Below are 19,510 nucleotides of genomic sequence, written 5' to 3' on the forward strand. Positions count from 1 at the left end.
GAACAACCTAATATCAAGGATACAATTGCGGGGATGTCTATGGCGGTTATAGCCCTGCCTTATGTCTGTTAATCACTAATCTACAGATTGAGAGGAAGGCAGTAAGGTTTGAAAAGCACAGAAAAATAGGTAGAGAATAATACATTTTTTCCAAAGATTCACAAGCAAAGCAGTCATTTGGGACGAGTCTTCATTTGAACAGAATCCCATTGAGAGAGCAGTATACACTAGAGTAGGCTGTGGATTGTGAATCGTACAGTCTTTTCGTCAATGTTAATGCTAATGTTTTCATTTTGCTCTCTTCCTTTTGTTCTCTCTTTGATGTTTCTGCATGTTTGGCGAAATATGCATCTTGCTATTTAACGAACCACAATCTCTTGATGTAAAGTATCTTTTTTTAATGGTACCAAATCATTTTATTTATTGCATAAAATGTGAGGCAATGTGTGAGGAGGAGGAGTGTGGGGAGACAGAGAAAAACGTTAGATGATGTGAGAGAAGAGTGAGAGACTTCTCCATTCCATTTTCTTTTTGGAGGCAATATCTACGCTGGTGCCTCTTGTACATTTTTCTGTCCATCTGACTTTTGGTTAGTCAAAGAGATAGTATATAATTGCATTATTGATTCATTTTATTTGTTTAAGTAGCCTATTAGTTTATTGTTTGTTTGTTTGGCCTGGCTCACCTCTGAAGCTATGCTTCCAAGTGTTGATAATACAAACTGGGTAAACTTAAATACAAACTAAAATAATATTACACTTATACTGGCAGGGTGCCTCAAGGTCCCTGAACATACAAACAAGAATATGACTATGAAGAATAAGTGGTTTTTGTTTTTATTATTGAATTTATATAATTTATTATTGACTTTCTTGCAAAAATTATTCATTTATTGCATTTACACTGAGCCAATCTGACTCTCATATTCACACAGTGAAAAGAGACTTTGCCTTATAACATATTAAACAGGCACTTCTGTAGACATGAATTAATGTCTCTCAATAATGCATTCAGTCAGATCCATGATCCTTTCACACATCAAAACCTTCACTCCAGTTCCCATTTCTTTTTTCTCCACACAACCTGTTTCTCCAAATGTCAGCTTGTAAGATTTAGCCAGAAGTATTTAACATTTAGAAAACTAGAACAAAGAGATGTGAAGATAAAACAGAGAAGAAAAAAAACCCACTAACATTCTGGTCATGAAGCATCTCTATAATTTAGATTTTGTGCTGGTATCTGTGGGAGTTTGAGTTTAAAGCTGAAGTTTGCATTCTTTTTCTAAGTTAAAATACTTTCTCATATCCCAGCTCAATATGTAGAGAAAAATCTGAGTTAGCCAATCATAAGGTGATTTCTCAGAAAAGTGTAAACACAGTGGAGATTTTTGAGCATATGTTTGAGCATACCAACACAGCAACATTGGCTCAACCAATGTCATGAGCTTGGGGTGGGACTTTCTGTTTGCCAGACCAATGACAGATAGGGGGAGAGTTCAGGAAACCTTTTTGAAAACAATAATCATTTTTGCAATTCCATTTGGTGACGCTGGCATTAAAGGCATTACACACTACAGCTTTAAGAGGAGAGCTCTCTCTTTTAACCTTTTCTATTTATGTAAAAACTTCACAGCAAATAAAACGTTCTAATGGGTCCTGGCTGAGAGTTACTGATCACTTTGGCACTGGAGAGAGGCTGTAGTCAGAGAGAGATGACAGACACACTCTGGGATGCCATTCTGCAATGTTAATAATAAAGTAAATATCAACAACAGGGCTGTGTTAGTTTATGTTTATGAAATATCTTGATGAAGCTCTATGATGTGAGAATGTCACATATTACCACATTACCATATTACACACACAGTTTTTCACACATCATTTTATTATATCCATGCATGTGGTCACCTAAAAATTATACTGAACAGTGAAATTCCTCACAATATTACAACTTTTCCTCTGTCTTGCTTGTACTCTACTATGGTATTTCACAGGTGATGGATGACGTGAGCTCTGATGTCTTTATTCTCATTGGTAGTCGCTCCCGAAAGTACATTTTAATTTGCATAAAGTTAAACTGTTCTTAACTTTGTTGAGTCGCTCACCACTCCCACATCTTGTCACCAACAGTCTCTGACATTCGTGTTGTTCTGCTCGCATTGAAAATTAATGACATTCTGTTACTTTGTTGCTGGCGTTGTGAACGGGGCTTCGCACTTAAAATTCAGGTAAATTTAAAGGTGAAATGTGTCATTTCATCACCACTACCATCCCCAAACAGAATTTAAAAAAATATGATAAATAAAAAATCTGGTAAATAAACCTACAAATGTCTTAGTTGCATCTGAATATTAATATAGAAAAAAATACACATATGAAAACCATGCAGGCTTTCTCCGCCTGAGACCTGGGAGGGAGACAAGGTGAGGGAAAAGAGGAGAGGATAAGGGCAAGGTGGAGTGACAGTGATAGAAAGAAAAATTTGCTCGCCAGTTCCCAGACATGCCGTAGCCTGGTCCTCAATGACTACCCCCCCCCATAGGAGATGACAGACGCTCCTCCCCCTGCTCCTCCCGCTGCCCCTGGCAGCGGATCTACTGATCCAGGTAGCCGGCAGCGAGCTCCTCCTCCCCATGTGGAATGAGGCTGTACCTCTGAACCCTTCGCATTCAGGTGGCCGGTAGCGAGCCCCTCCACCTCTGGCAGCGGCTCCACTGCTCCAGGTGGCCGGCAGCGAGCCCCTCCTCCCCTCTCCACAGGAAGGAGGAGGGATGTGCTGTCGTGGATTCCTCGACACTGCCGTCCACGACCAAGGAATGGCCGCAGCTGCTCCTTTGGATGGACTTCAGTGGCAAGGACTCCACGACAGCACATCCCTCCTCCTTCTTGGGGTACGGAACCAATGCAACAAGGTTAAAATGGGCAAGGAGGAGGTGGGAACTGGCTGAAGAGTCAAAATAATGTTTAATGAAAACTTAAAAGACAAAAACATAAGCACACATGGCAGCTGTGTGTGGTTCTCTCTCTCTCAAACTACTGTATCAAGCTCGGCCTTATCCTTCCCCCTTGGCTGAGTAGTCTGATTGGGAGCCAGCCGTGCATACACACTCATGGCCCGGCCCCGCCCTCCTTCTCATCACACTGAACAACAAAGAAAAATCTTTGTGGAAATTCTACAGTATATAAGCCTATGCAGCATACAAACTTTAAAAAATACTGAAAACTAAAAATAGTTGACAGTGCACAGTAATAAGTTATACCATATGATTTAAAGTAAAAAAAAAAAAAACATTTTATTGAAGCATACTTCAATAAGGTAATTTCTAGTTGCCAGCATGCTTTTCATGGCAATGATAGGCAGAGAAAACATTAAAAGTAAGTGCTATTTTAATGTGTTTTTGTGCAAGATGAATATAAAGAGGGATATTTGTTTGGTTCTGGGTAGCTCAGCGAGCACTGACGTTGAATACCACCCCTGGAGTAGTGAGTTCAAATCCAGGGTGTGCTGAGTGACTCCAGCCAGGTCTCCTAAGCAACCAAATTGGCCCGGTTGTAAGGGAGGGTATATTCACATGGGGTAATTTCATCGTGGTCACGATTAGTGGTTCTCGCTCTCAATGGGGTACATGGTAAGTTGTGCATAGATCGCGGAGAGTAGCATGAGCCTTCAAATGCTGAGCCTCCACGGTGTCTTGCACAATGAGCCATGTGATAAGATGTGCAGAATGACTGCCTCAGAAGCGGAGACAACTGAGACTTGTCCTCCGCCACCCGGTTTGAGGTGAGTAACTGCCCACCATGAGTACTAAGTAGTGGGAATTGGGCATTTTAAATTGGGAGAAAAGGGGATAAAAAAAAAAAGAATAAATAAATAAAGAGGGATATTTGTTAGTGTTTAATGTTTTGTTACAGTATGTTGAGATTTAGAAGAGTTCTGTTATGTTGGAGTTTTGGGGGTTACTATCATGGTGAAGAATGGAGCTTGATCTTAGTATGAGGATGGGAACATTTGGTGCATGATATTAATTGTTCTCTTTGTTAAGCATTTACTGTGCTAACCATAGCATAGTTACAAGGTTACACTTTGTAGTGCTTCACATCAGCATTAAATTAGCATGCTAATATTTATTTTCACTAGCTAGTTTATAAAGGAATAAAAGATTCCATTTATTTCTTTGACATAAAAGGAACATAGTTACTAGTGACATAGCTACTTTGACATGTCTAATTTTGTTGGGTTTACACAATTTAATTAGGTTCCCTTTTCACATAGTATTTGAGTTGAGACTACATAGTATTTTTAAGTTCAGAAAACAAATTTCAAACATGTGGAACCACTATCCATGATTGCAATTCAAGTTCAGCCAAATAATTATTTTTTTTTTTTAGTGTACTAATCCTAGGCCTTTAGGCAATACAGCTCTGACTTCTAAGCATCAAGGTGCAATGTCCTGTCTCAAAGACATCCATGTGTCAGGGTGAAGAAGTGACAATGAGAAGCAAAGGTGCTCACAGGAACTATAGGCTCCCAGTAAATGGGCAGTGATGCTGATAATTGTGTTAATGGTAATAGTATTCATTATGGTAATGTTAACTGAATCGACTTTAAAAAGTTTAAATGCATTCAAATATATTTCAAATGCACAATTTGATACTTGCACTGTTTTTCATCTGTATCATTCTGTGCTCTGTTTTACATCTGTATCATTCTACCAATTTGTCCAACTAAAAAACACATAATAAAAGCAATAGCTATGCTTTGTAAAAAGAACAGGCTGAAATGTGCTAGTGTACCAACAATCAACTATGAAGTGAGCTGCACTGATTTGCATTTTGTCAGTGGTCAGGGAGCATGCCAGCAGGGTAAGGCAGACCATGTCACCCCTCCAGGGTTGTCTTAGAGCCATTAACTCCTGCCAAATCCTTGCACCGATTCTATCTGAGGGGCTCCACTCCACAAAGCGTTACACAACAGTAACACAATAGCTTAAAACAGATGGAAGGCAATGGGTACGAGGTATCTTGTGCCAAAAGTATATTGAAAATGAAGTTTATGGTGTGTCGGGTCAAGGTTACAAATGAGGTAAAAAAAAAAAAATACACTTGTGCACATACACCCACACTTGCATGCACAGAAGTAAATAGAAAAGCCCTTTCTATTTGAGAATAGAATATGAGCAGAATATGATGGAGAGGAGTGTGTTTCATGCCAATAGGCTCTATCGAGATGGATACAGCAATTATTGTGTTTAGAATGAGGTAAGCTACAGTTCTTTTTCATAAGAAAGCTCAGACCTACTGTTTGTAGAAAAGCTGGGTGTTTCAGCCTGCTCTAATCCACCATTTTAGATGCAGCATCATGCTTAATATCATCATGATGTGCCACCAGTACAAAAATGTCCCATGGTAGTCACAGTTTCCAAAAAACAAACAGTTACTACAATTATTGTTGATTTCATGATACGTTCACACATACAGTGACTTTATTGCTTGAGGTCACCAATAGGTCACATTGACTACATTTACATGGACCTCTGTGGAGATCGTCAAAAGCACCAAATTCCTTGGTGTTCACTTGGCGGAGAACCTCACCTGGTCCCTCAACACCAGCTCTATCACCAAGAAAGCCCAGCAGCGTCTCTACTTTCTTCGAAGGCTGAGGAAAGCACATCTCCCATCCTCACTACATTCTATAGAGGGACTATTGAGAGCATCCTGAGCAGCTGCATCACTGCCTGGTTTGGGACTTGCACCGTTTCGGACCGCAAAGCCCTGCAGAGGATAGTGAGGACAGCTGAGAAGATCATTGGGGTCTCTCTTCCCTCCATCAAAGACATTTACAAAAAACACTGTATCCATAAAGCAACCAGCATTGTGGACGACCCCACACACCCCTCACACAAACTCTTTACCCTCCTCCCGTCTGGCAAGTGGTACCGAAGCATTCGGGCCCTCACGGCCAGACTGTGTAACAGCTTCTTCCCCAAGCCATCAGACTCCTCAATACTCAGAGACTGGTTTGATACACACGTGTCCTGAGTTGCACTTTAATTACTGTCACTTTATAACTGTCTGCTACCTCAATAACTGCTATGTGCATAGAACACTATCTCATAGTATGTTAGGTTTACATTTTAGAAACTGTCATCTTTTTGCACTACTGAGTACTGGTCGGCGCTGCACTGTCTATTGTCCTGTTCATTGTCAGTAATTTGTTGTACTGTCCTGTACTTTTTGCACATGTTTGCACGTGTACTTTATATAGGTATATATAGGTAGTTTATATAGGTATTTTATTTCGTTGTGTAGTCTCATGTGGTCCTATGTTGGTCCTTTGTTGTTTTTATGTAGCACCATGGTCCTGGAGGAACGTTGTCTCGTTTTGCTGTGTACCGTACTAACTGTATATGGTTGAAACGACAATAAAAACCACTTGACTTGACTTGACTTGACCAGAAAGCTGCTTATTTCGAGAAAGAGGGTTATTGTGATAAAACAGAGTTCTTGTTTACATGCACTGAATAAGCGGTGTACTCTTTACTCCTGTATGCATGCGGCTTGGTCAGTAAGTAGCTTTCTCCATAGCAACGTAATTTTCCTGCAGTGCTTGTACAAAAACAAGCATGAGATATGAGGAAGACTTTGCTATTTTACATTTAGATGTTGCTGTCTTAGTTTCCATAAATTTGTAAGGCGACCTGCAGCGGAATTGCTCCGCAATAGTGGAATTTCCTTCTAACATTTCCCTCTTAATTTCCCAATATACAAATGCATACATGTCAAAGCGAGGGACAGTCAATGTTTTACATTGGTGTGTATTAATGGGTATAGTTTAGTGTATGTGCTTTTCCCACTGTACACCAAAATGTTACAATGTTGTATGCTGTGTTGACTTTTTGTTGGGCTCCATTCTATGACTTGTTATCCGGTCAGTTTCATGTGTGCACACTCTTAAAACACACATCAGAATAGCATTTACATGGCCACATTAAGCCATGTTCTCAAGGAAAAAGCTAGTTGTGATAAACTACTTTCTCTTAATCCCTTAAACAGCATAAGGAAATCAGCATTCTTGTTTGAATGCCACTTTCTGCAAAAACCCTGGAATAAACAGTTTTCTTAAGTGCATGTAAACATGGTCAATAATATAGACTTCTCGTCCTTACTCTTGACTACAGGATCTCTCATGAGACAGATCCTTGTGTGCCCCAGCATCTTCACTCCTATTTGTAGTTGTTGCATTCCATCACTGCTCATTTGCATAAAGCTACACTTTTCTCAGCGTTGGGAATACCCACATTGCATGGCCAACAGTTTCTTTCTCTCATGTTGCTAAAAATCAGCAACTCTCATTTAAATGAATGATGTCAGTCAATGTATGTTTGAATGCCCCTTAAAAAGACCCCAGAATCTTTATAATTTTTATTAAAAAAGTTAGAAGATACAGTACACAATGTTACACTATGGTGTCTCTGATTTTTAGGCGAAAACAATGGCTACCATGGTAAACTTTCAGAAGCCATTCACACACTTCTCTTTTATTATGCAGAAAACAAATAAAACATTTATTTTGGGAAGGGTGGATATAAGCAATTTTATATTTAAATTTGATTGTGTGAGGTTAGTGAAAGGGGCTGTCTTTTGAGACTGAAAATTTCAGTCCTGGAAGGAAAGTCCAGAGGGATTGGATTTAATGAGTTCTAATTTTTGCTCTAATAGCCCTCTCCACATCAGGCCTACCCTTCTCCTCCCCCAATAATTTTCCCTCCTTATATTCTTCTTCTAATCATTGTCTCTGGTGTGGAAAATATTAACGACCTCTTTCTACTGCACTCAAGGCCATTAGAAGGGTCAGCCCCAGCTGCACACGCACGTCACAGTCATCCCAATTACTCTTACGAGCACAGAGTCTAATATCTTGTGGAACACACACATGAACATGCACAAATAATGGGAGAAAGAGCTGGAGAGGGTGGAAGTTGTAAAACTAGGCCAGACTACAACACAATGCATTATCAATGAAAGCTTTATTTGTGCATTTACAGTAGTAGCTCTCATCTTTGGTTCTTTATTGCACTTAATTGTAGTTGACATATCATTTCATATAATGTCCATAAAAACATTATTAAACATACATGTTTTTGGTTAAAATGTACAATAATGCATAACGGAAAGTATATCCCTTAGGTCCTTTGACTGATAAACATTTATTTTAAGTTTTTCAACCCGACATAACCTGAAAGTTGGATAAAAAAAAAAAAAAAACTGTTTGCAAGTGCACAAGGGAACAAAGATCTGAATTTTTGGATAAATGTCATCTGGTCTGATGAAACAAAATTGAACTTTTTGGCCATAATGACCAGTGTTATTTTTGGAGGAAAAGGGTGAGGCTTGCAAGCCAAAGAACACCATCCAAACCGTGAAGCATGGGGGTGGCAGCTTCATGTTGTGGGGGTGCTTTGCTGAAGGAGGGACTGGTGTGCTTCACAAAATAGATGGCATCATGAGGAAGGAAAATGATATGGATATATTGAAGCAACATCTCAAGACATCAACCAGGAAGTTAAAGCTCTGTCGCAAACGGGTCCCAAGCATACCTCAAAAGTTGTAGCAAAATGGCTTAAGGACAACAAAGTCAAGGTATTGGAGTGGCCATTACAAAGCCCTGACCACAATCCAGTAGAAAATTTGTGGGCATAACTGAAAAAGTGTGTGCGAGCAAGGAGGCCTACAAACCTGACTCTGGAATGGGCCAAATTTCCAGCAACTTATTGTGAGAGGCTTGTGGAAGGCTACCCAAAAAGGTTGACCCAAATTAAACAATTTAAAGGCAATGCTACCAAATACTAATAAAGTGTATGTAAACTTCTGACCCACTGGGAATGTGATGAAAGAAATAAAAGCTGAAATAAATAATTCTCTCTACTATTATTCTGACATTTCACATTCTTAAAATAAAGTAGTGATCATAACTGACCTAAGACAAGGAATGTTTTCTATGATTAAATGTCAGGACTTGTGAAAAACTGAGTTTAAATGTATTTGGTGTATGTAAACTTCTGACTTAAACTGTATCACAAAGGACTAAAAAATATATTTTGCTCTTTATTTCAGAACAAGAATATAAACATTTCCAATCTCTTTTTTCCCCTGAAAAGTTATGCAATTTAAAACAAAACTATCCATTACAATAGAGTATTATGGTATATATTTCAGATTTTATTGGTCCATCTGCACTTTTGTCTCTATGTAGCATTTATGTTGTAATAAGTAAAAAACACAAAAACATATACAGTATAGAGAACAGCCATATCAAATGATGGGTAAGGGTCAAAAGTCACACATGCTGGTTTGGATGTACCAAAACACCCTGGATTTGTATCACTGTAGTAGACACCATGCATCAGAGGGTTAATTGTAGTTAAAAAAAACTGCATGTATAATAATTATAAAATTATTGGGGGAAAAAAAAATTATACAAAAAATAAAATAAAACCATATTTGTAAAAATAGAACTATAATAGCATGGTCCCGCCTCTTGCACTGCTTGAAATTTAAAGTCAACTACCCTTCTGCTTATTTTTGAGGCTGGGGAGTAACTCCACCAGTCTGTCATGAGCTCATTTCAGTGCTGCAAGCCCCTTTCCTTAAAAAAAAAACCTAACTGAAAAGGATGCCAAAAAGACTAATTCAGTGCCATCAGAACAATTATGTTTTTTCTTTGCTATCTGTCTAGCAGAAAGGTATCTTACATACACCTTTCCTGCGACTGAAACCATTTTTAGACTCACCAGGCTGCAGTACACTGATGCCCAGCGGGTTGGAGGTGCGGTTGGCCACTGTGCTCCAGGTGCCATCATAATTCCTCCGATAGAGCAGTGCAGCACACTGATACGTCCCAGCTTCCTTGCGTCCTGCTCGGGTGATGCTGAGGCGGAAGTTGGTATTAGTGGGCGTACGATCCACTGTTGTGCGTGTGCCCAGCCCTAACAGTTGCTCACCCCACTGCAGAGTGCAATCTCGCGTGAACGTCACCAAATCGCGGAACTCTCCATCGCCCTCTGCAGGCAGGAAGCGCCATGTGACTGCAACAGGAACATTGGGATTGTGCCGTGGCTTGACAATGCACTGCAAGTCAAATGAGTCGCCAAACGTCACACCGGGCGTACGGGAGGAGGCAGACACAAAGAAGAAAGATTCTGGTGGGAGAAGCAAAAAAAAGAAAGTGGGTTTAGTTATAATTTACATTTAATCATGAGGTAGGTTATACTTTACACCAGCAATTAAAAAAGTAGATCACTGAGTACTATTAATAGCTGGGTCATCTCAACCAGTTTTGTGTCAGGGTCCAGATTTTACACTGAACATAAAGTGGTGACCCAACAAAGTTCCAAAATTGTCCTTAAAATCAAACAGTGAAATTAATTATTAAAAAATATTGAGTATTTAGTTTTAGTTAATACATTTCTAATACATTATGCACTTGGCAGCCAATTATTCACTGCACAAAATACATTGTGGTCTGCACAAATCATGTTCATGCTTGTTGCAAGTGAATGACTTAATGTAGTCTAATTTTTCTAATTTTCTATAACCTTATGTAGATGTATTCGAAGGTTTGAAGGTGAGGGCAAGTCATGCAACCTGTCCATGTTGGAATATGCCTAATTTGGCTAGCTTCTAGCAAGCGAAAATGTGCCAAAATATCATGGATCTTTTCGATGTCAACAACAATCAACATGGGAATTTTTGTAAAAGTTGATTAGCCTATTTATTTTTCTATCTTAGTTATTAACTATTATACACAGTTACAGTTATTAGGGTTGGGTTATTGTTATATTTACATTTAGCATTGTTTTTCAATGGGGAGTACTGCTAAACTGCTTGTTTTTGTATGCCATTGAAAAAGACACAATTGCTGTTCAAAGATTGATGCTCTCCTGCTGTTGAACTAGCTCCTAATTTATGTAACAGCAAAAAGAGTGGTCTGACTTGCAGCTGGCACACTACCTCCTTTGCCCAAATCTGTCACACCGCTGAGCACAGTAAGTAAATATGAAGAGAGAACTCAGGGTGACTTAATTCACAGCTGATACTGATGGGGCTGTGAATCTGCTAATGGGCATATAGTACACAACAAGCTTATTCTCAGATGCGTTCCTACTGGCACACTTCAACAGCAATTTACATCTGCATTGATCATACTGTACAAGGACAAGCTTATTGCAGGGGAAATGCCTGTTTTTCTCTGTGCTTGAAGATGAGGTGGATTTCTGGATCAGATTTCTGGAACTGGAATAGTTTTCCCTGTGGAAGGGAAGGTGTTATTTTACTTTTATATTTATTGAAGTGTTTGTGACAACCGTTCTCACTTTCCCATGTTTTATGTTAGGGATAATACAAAATCGGCCAGTCATAATTGCTAAACAAACTGGATGCTCAGGACCAACTGACATTTAGATGCTTATTTCATGGCTTTTTAACCAAATAAATGAATAAATAAATGGATATGAAATATTAATTGCCGTTGAAATTATTTTAAAATGCTATGAAAAACGATTTGCCCAATCCTGATTTCTTCTGTTTTTGTGTAAATCTCATACTAAATTCTTTCAAAATATCTAACAAAATCTAACATGAATGCAATCTGAATGAACATAAAATGCAGTTTTTAAATGCTAATGTTATTTAATGAAGCAAAAAGATTTTTCCAATACCAACTGGGCCTTTGTAAAACAGTATTTGTCCCCTTAGTTACTAAATCCCCAAATCTATGAAACTGCATTCATAATGGGGTTCAGCTGGACTAGACACATCCAGGCCTGATTACTGCCAGCCCTGTTCAATCAAATCAACACCTAAATATAACTTTTTCAGCAGCATGAAGTTGGCTTAAAGGTCTCACCCAGTAGCACACTATGCCAAGGTCAAAAGTAAGTCCAGAAATGATGAGGAAAAATGTGACTGAAATACATAAATCTGGGATGGGTTACAAAGCTATTTCAAAGGCTATGGGACTTCAAAATACCAGTGAGTCATTATCTCCAAATGGAGAAAAATTTACACAGTAGTGAACCTTCCCAGAAGTGGCCGACCTTCAAAAATTCCTCCAAGAGCACAGTGATGACTCATCCAGGATGTCACAAAAAAGCCAAGGACAACATCCAAGTAAATGCAGGCCTCCCTCGCATTAATAAAGTTCACTGTTCATGACTCCATCAACAGAATGACACTGGCCAAAAATGCCATCCATGGAAGAGTGGCGAGGCCAAAACCACTGCTAACCCAGAAAAACATAAAGGCTCATCTGAATTTTGCTCAAACACACCTTGATGATCCTCAAACCTTTTGGGAGAAAGTTCTGTGAGTCGAAAATGGAACTGTTTGGAAGATAGGTGTCCCATTACATGTGGTGTAAATCAAACACATAATTCCACAAAAAGAACATCATACCAACGGTAAAGCATGGTGGTAGTAGTGTGATGGTGTGGGGATGCTTTACTGCTTTGTGGCCAGGGCGACTAGCAATAATTGAGAGACAAATTTATTCTGCTCTCTACCAGAAAATCCTAAAAGATAGTGTCCGGTCATCAGACAGTGAGTTGAAGTTCAAACACAACTGGATTATACAGCAAGACAATGATCCAAAGCAAAGGAGTAATTCCACCTCTGAATGGGTCGAAAGTAGCAAAATGTAGGTTTTGGAGTGGTCTAGTCAAAGTCCTGACATTAACCCAATTGAAATGCTGGCAGGCAGTTCATGCTCAAAAACCCTCCAATGTGGCTGAAAAAAAGCAGTTCTGCAAAGAAGAGTGGGCGAAATTCCACTAAAGTGTTTTAAAAAAAAAAAAAAAGGACAGGGTGGGTTTTTATCATTATAGGGTATTTGTGTACACACGCTGCCAACACACATTTATGTTCAAACACCATGTAAAAGTGAATTTTGCATAATAGGTCCCCTTTAAGGGGGCAGGTAGTTTTTCACATGGGTGAAATAGTTGTTGGAAAACGTATATAACTTATAATATATATATATACAACCCCAATTCCGAAAAAGTTGGGAGAGTATGAAAAATGTTAATAAGTAAATTACATTGACCATTTGCTATATTGAAAGCACAACAACTACACATTATATGATGTTTTACCTTTTGAATTCCATAGTTGTTTTTTTTATATATATACAGTAATTTCAAATCAGATGATTGCAACACGCTCGAAAAAAGTAGGGATAGTTGAGTGTTTACCACTGTGAAACATCACCATTTATTCTAATAACACTTATTAAGCATTTGGGCACTGAATACAAAAGTTTGTTAAGATTAGAAAGTGGAAATTTCCACCATTCATCCATTATACAGGTCTTCAGCTGCACAAATGTATGGGATTTTCATTGATATCTAATGCACTTCATAATGCGCCCCATATTCTCAATTGGAGATAGGACAGACCTGCAGGCAGGCAGGCCAGTCTAGCACCCACACTTTCTGCTAACACAGCCATGCCCCTAATCAGGCTAATTAAGCCATCAAGAGGGTTAAAGGTGACTGGAGGCGGCAGTTCCAGAGAGAGTTACGGGCAGCTGCCCGGCATGTGTCACCTCCGGCCCGTAACTCTCTCTCTCTCTCTGGAACGGCTGACTCCAGTCGCCTTTATCCCTATCGAGGGCTTGATTAGCCTGATTAGGGGCTGGGTGTGCAGGATCATGTCCCGGCCCTCCCCTACTCCCTGCCACAATCTCGTTTAAAGATCTAAAACAATTTATCATGAAACATACACAACAATTAAAGAAATCAGGAAGGGGGCAAATCGTTTTCACAGCACTGTATTATGTGAAAAGAAAGAGACCACGGCGTTTCGTTTGCGATGATGACAGTCTAACATTTTCTAGAATACATAGCTAATTAACAAATAAATAAATGCAGTACATAGAAATTAAATTATTTAATTAGGTTATTAGTAGAGATCGCGGTGAGCACAGTAATATGAATCAAACATTTGATAGCTTTGTAATTAATGGCATTGTAAAATGATAGAAACTGTCCTGGACACTGATTGGTCAATATAGCCTTCCAGCTGTGCTAAATTACACAACAACTATTCACCTAAACACTGTATAAATCACTGCAGGGCACCCATAAAGGCCAACCTTAGTTTATATGTCAAGAGCTGAGTGTTTGTAAAGTTGACAACAGCTGAAGGCCATATGGAACTGGATAAGGTGATATCCATTCTCAGCCTACCTACTAAAGGCCTAAAGTGGCCACTCTGATGTAGTATGCCACTGTGCATATCCTTATGCGCCTAGCTCCCAGTAGTACAACAGGGTCTGGTAGAGTTAAGGGAGTGAATTTCATTTGGAGAACCTCTGTGTCCATCAATTTTGCAAACTATCTACTAAAGGAGCAGGGTGGTAAAGTTAAATGTCTACAATATAATACCTCTCTGTTTGCATGTTAATAAGCTTTGAAGAATAAAGGCGAAAGTATACTTTGGGTGTGCGCATTGTGGAATGCAATCTGTGTTATCAGCAGAGCCAAAAGGCTTGACCGCGCGGTGCCTAGACTTTCTTGACTCGTGCACACGGTCCTCGGCTGCGCATGTGCCGGCCATTGACTGTCCTAAAAGAGTGTCAGAAAGCAGTTAGAAAGTAGTGCGCATGCCTCGAACATGTTCCTATATGTTTGTGGTTACAAAAGTATACTCACAAAGGAAATGTGTTTGACCAGTCGATGGAAATCCGGAAAATGCAAAAATTAAGTATACCTGGTCCTTAAAACTCCCTGAGTTAAGATGATCACTGGGCTGAGAAAGGAAAGTAGGAGCATGTACTGTTTGAAAGTTAAGATTCGGCTATGTTTCATTTTGATCTAATTTGGACAATGTGACTTGTAGTAAGCCAACTCAATCGTGTAGGCAGTAGCATCAGAAAGCAGCCACAAGCAGAATACTATACAAGTATACTAATTAGACCAGTTGCTGTTTATTATGCCATTAATATTAATCAAACAACAGTATTAACAGGCGCTCCTAATTTATTTCTATGTTCTTTATTACTTTATTATTCTTCACCGGGACTGCTACGTGCAGTCTTAAACAGGCTGCTTGAATCCCTGTCCATTGTCAACGTCCAGTGGGGCTGGAGCACGTGGAGTCATGTTGGTGGATGTATTGAGGATGTTCTTCCTTCTGTTGTCCATCTTGGCCTGTTGGAGTTTTGTTGTTGGCACTTGCCAGTTTCAAAGGAGAGCTCCCTGCTTGTTTGCAAGTTCATGCAATCATCTTTCTTCCGATATGGTTTTATTCTACTCATCTCTGGATTTGTGGCATTTTAATTCCTCAGCCCTCCTGTCAGATGGAGTTTATAACTACTGCACTGCGCGTCTCCCCCGGTATGTCCATTGAGGGTCACGACAACATTACCCTGCAGAATACCGACCGATTCCTCTGACAACCACCACATACCGACTATCTGGGCTTCACACCATTGCCCTCCCACTGGTGATGTGAAGTGTTGTCAATTTTGATAATCTCAGCTTTCTAAAATGCACATCTTTTATTTCACCACAAAACACTGATGTCGCCACTATTAAGATGGCCCTCATTAATGCATGTTCAATAATAAACAAGTCTTTTATTCTGAATGACTTTTTTCTATCACAATCATTGGACTTTTTATTCATCACTGAGTCCTGGCTGAATCCTGGTGGCCCTGGGGGATCTAACACTGCCAGGCTGTGATTTTTGTCTAACTCATTTCACAGATGATGTCTTAACTGGACTCGACACTGAATTATTTGTTGAAGCTTTTAATAAATCTTGTACTTTTACACTTGATAATGTCACTCCACTCAAGCCAAGGAGAATTAAGGGAGTTTGGTTAAACGCTACCCACGCTCTCAGACAAGAGTGCAGAAATGCTGAGAGCAAGTGGAAACGAGACAAGCTTCAGTTCTCTTATGACATTTTAAAGGAGTGTTTAACTAACTATCATAGAGCTGTAAAGTTTTTCTCTACATTAATCTCTAATAACGCAAATCGACCAAAAGTATTTTCAAAACAATTGATTCTGTTTTAAACCCAACTAAAAATTCTTTTCTGGACACCACACAAGAGACCTGTGAAACATTTGTAAACTTCTTTACTCACAAAATTGAGCAGAAATTTGAAATAGATCGTTATTTTTTTAATTAGCAGATCAGTGCTGTTGCCAAGAGTAGGTATGCACCGATCCAATACCTGGATCGGTATAGGCTCTGATACCGAAGCTTTTAGATGGATCGGATATCAGTCCGACGAGCCCGATCCAAATCCGATACTGTGTGTTAGTCATGTTCGTTACTGTCAAGCTACAAAAATGACATAAAAGAACTATTAAAACACCATTATAGCAGATCATATGACTCATGCACTGTATTCAAAGCCACTTAAAGACGTTTGATAGCTCTGTGAATCACAAAAAGTCTGTTTTTAATAAGTAAATATATAGTATGCGCAGCGGCAGCGCATTAGTGAATGAAGCTGCTCTGTTTACACACACACACTCACGGCTATTTTTAGCCTTCACGTGTTGCGAACATTTGAGTGCTACTCACGAACATCTCAGATGTAGATGCTCAATAGTTCAGTTCACTTATGTGACAGGGCGGAGGACGGGGCTGAGTCGTGATTTTACACATCAGGTCCCTTATCAGGCTAATCAAGCCTCAGAGAGGGATAAAGGCCGACTGCGAATGGTGGTGCAACAGAAAGAGAACATTTACGGGCAGCTGTCCTTACTATGTGTGTGTTTGTGTCTTTTGGTTTCAGTTTTACATTTAACTATTATATATATTTTCAAGCCGGATCTCGCCTCCTCTTTTCCCCTGAACCCCCTTTACACTGGTGCCAAAGACCTGGGAAGAAGGAGGATACGCCACATGCATTTCTCGCCACTACCATCCACCCCAACGGAGCGCAAGGGGAGAAGGGTCTCCTAACCGACCGCCTTGAGCGGTCAGGGCCGCTGCCAGGGGTGGAGGAGACCCCTACCAGCTGCTGAAACGCGCCAGGGTCTGAGACCGCCAACCGCGAGCGGGGAGGGGCTCACTGCCGATTTTAAATGTTACAGTTTTTTTTGTTGGGGGTACTGCACTGTTACAGGGAGTACCCCCCCCTATTTTTAATTATTGTTTCCCTCCCCCTGTCCCCTCCCAGATTCAGGAAGGCGGGGATGACCTGCCGGCAGACGGGGCATAAAGGCACACCTTCCCCCAGGGAAAGAGGCGGGGGGTGTACGTCATGCCAGGGGCTCCCCGACCTGTGAGAACGAGGGAGGAATGTGACAGGGTGGAGGGCAGGGCCAGGTCGTGATTTTACACACCCGGTCCCTTATCAGGCTAATCAAGCCTCCGAGAGGGATAAAGGCCGACTGCGGACGGTGGTGTGATAGAGAAAGAACGTTTACGGGCAGCTGTCCGTCCTATGTGTGTGTTTGTGTCTTTTGGTTTATTCCTTTATTAAACTATTATTTATATTGTCAAGCCGGTTCTCACCTCCTCCTTTCCATTGAACTGCTTTACACCTTATAATACACATTTACAATGGCACCGGAGGTGCATTTTACCAGAATTTGAATAAGAAGCAAATTAAACTACTGTGAACTTTCCAACAAACGGTCACATACAGAACTAAAAGTGTGAGGGTTTAAAAACTAGTTAGAAAATGCAGCACCTAGTCTTTTAACATGGTCAAGAAAGAGGGATCACATTTCCCCGGTTTTAGCATCTCTACTCTGGCATCCAATGAAATTCAGGGTCGATTTTAAAATTCATATTTTTGTGTACAAGGCACTCTCTGGTCTCGTGCCCAAATATATCAGTGACCTTCCACACCCTTACTCCCCCACCAGAGTGCTAAGGTCTTCTGATCAACTTCTATTGACTGTTCCCTGTTGCCGCTATAGATCTAAGGTTGACCGTGCCTTTTCTGTGATAGGTGCTAATCTATGGAATAGTCTCCCTTTCCATGTGAGGTCAGCTTCATCAATAGCCATTTTAAAATCTTCTTTAAAAACTGTAGCTTTTGAATAGATCATTGAATAGTTTGAAATATACATACATACATACATATACATAAATACATACATGATGTTGTATTTAAATGTTTTTATTTATTTTATTATGTTTTATGTTTTAATATTAACTTTAATTCAATCTGTTTTTAAATCACTCAGTCATTTTGTTTGTTTGATCTGTAAAGCACTTAGGGCCAACTTCTGTTCTTTTTAAATGTGTTCTATAAATAAAGGTTGACTTGACTACATTTTTTTTTACACCTTTTCACATTCCACAGCACAAGTGGAAGTTTATCAAAGTTTCCTTTCTCAAAAACCTGCTATGGCAGAATCATGATACAGTAATGGTACAATATGGTAAAACATTAGTATTTTTATAATATATAATGGTATTTATTTGGAAGGTTACACCAAGGAATATGTCCAATTAACATGGCATTGGCTTGGTAATATTTTGTACTTTTAAGCTTTTACAATAAGTTATCAGAATGCACAGGGTACTGAAATTGCACTGAAATTGGCTCAGTTGATCGGCTCCCTCGAAGCGATGATGCCCTAAGAGGTCGTCTATGTCCCTTAATGGGTTGACCGGCCCTGAGACCACATGTACCACAAGGACTGTAGGGGTGTTCTGTACAGCAATGATCTCTCTAGACCATTGTTGAGTATGCATTAAGCACTGTAAGACAATACAATGGTCCACACTCTCAAACACAGCTACACAAGGAATTAATAATTCACCAAGTCTTTATTGCCCTGTCTGCAAACGTTTGATGGTTTGAATAAATAAAAAATACACAAAACACTCCTAATCATCTCATATAGTGTGCTCTAGCAGATATCCCATTAAACCTAGAACATGTATATTTATCTTCCATCCAATTAATGTGCTGAGAGTTCTAACAGCTTTCCTAGCCATCACAAAGAAAAAAAAATGGTAGAATTACTGTCTATTTTTCTAGGCTCACCTCTGTGTGTCATGTGTAACCAAACCAAACGATTCTAGTGCTACAGGGTGGCCTCCAGCCAGTCAGCACCCACATCACTGCCAGACACTAATGAGCATGTTAAGACTATCTCTCTCTCCACAGAATGACACCAGAAACTGGGCCCAGATTTGCACCCAGTTCTGATCCTTCATCCACACACAGTCACCAGGACTCAATGTTGTAAAACACAACAGTGCTATTTTTATTCAACACCGCCAACACACCAGCCAAAGCTTAACAGATGACAGGGCAAGAGGACATGAGCACATCCTACTGTATGCCCACACTTATACATGTGTACATACATTGTTTATAGCACACACAGCACATGATCATGGGAACATCCTACTTGAACAAAGTGACTCCTTCACACACCTGCTCAAGTTTATACTTAAGAGGTGAAGCAGAGCTTAACGCTGGCACACTTTGACAAAAGCAGAGCTGATTAAATGCTTCAACAAAGCTAA

The 19,510-nt window shown here is 39.8% G+C and overlaps 1 protein-coding gene across 1 annotated transcript in view; it reads right to left on the reverse strand.

The window, feature by feature from the left end:
* LOC127658857 (immunoglobulin superfamily member 3-like) overlaps positions 1-19,510 on the reverse strand; it is a 254,627-nt gene that overhangs the window by 32,585 nt on the left and 202,532 nt on the right. The window contains exon 6 of the mRNA XM_052148390.1: positions 9,791-10,198. Coding sequence (XP_052004350.1) covers positions 9,791-10,198 — 408 coding nt within the window. The remainder of the gene's footprint in view (positions 1-9,790; positions 10,199-19,510) is intronic.

Source organism: Xyrauchen texanus, chromosome 18 (assembly GCF_025860055.1).
Source record: "Xyrauchen texanus isolate HMW12.3.18 chromosome 18, RBS_HiC_50CHRs, whole genome shotgun sequence".
Classification (NCBI taxonomy): Eukaryota; Metazoa; Chordata; class Actinopteri; order Cypriniformes; family Catostomidae; genus Xyrauchen; species Xyrauchen texanus.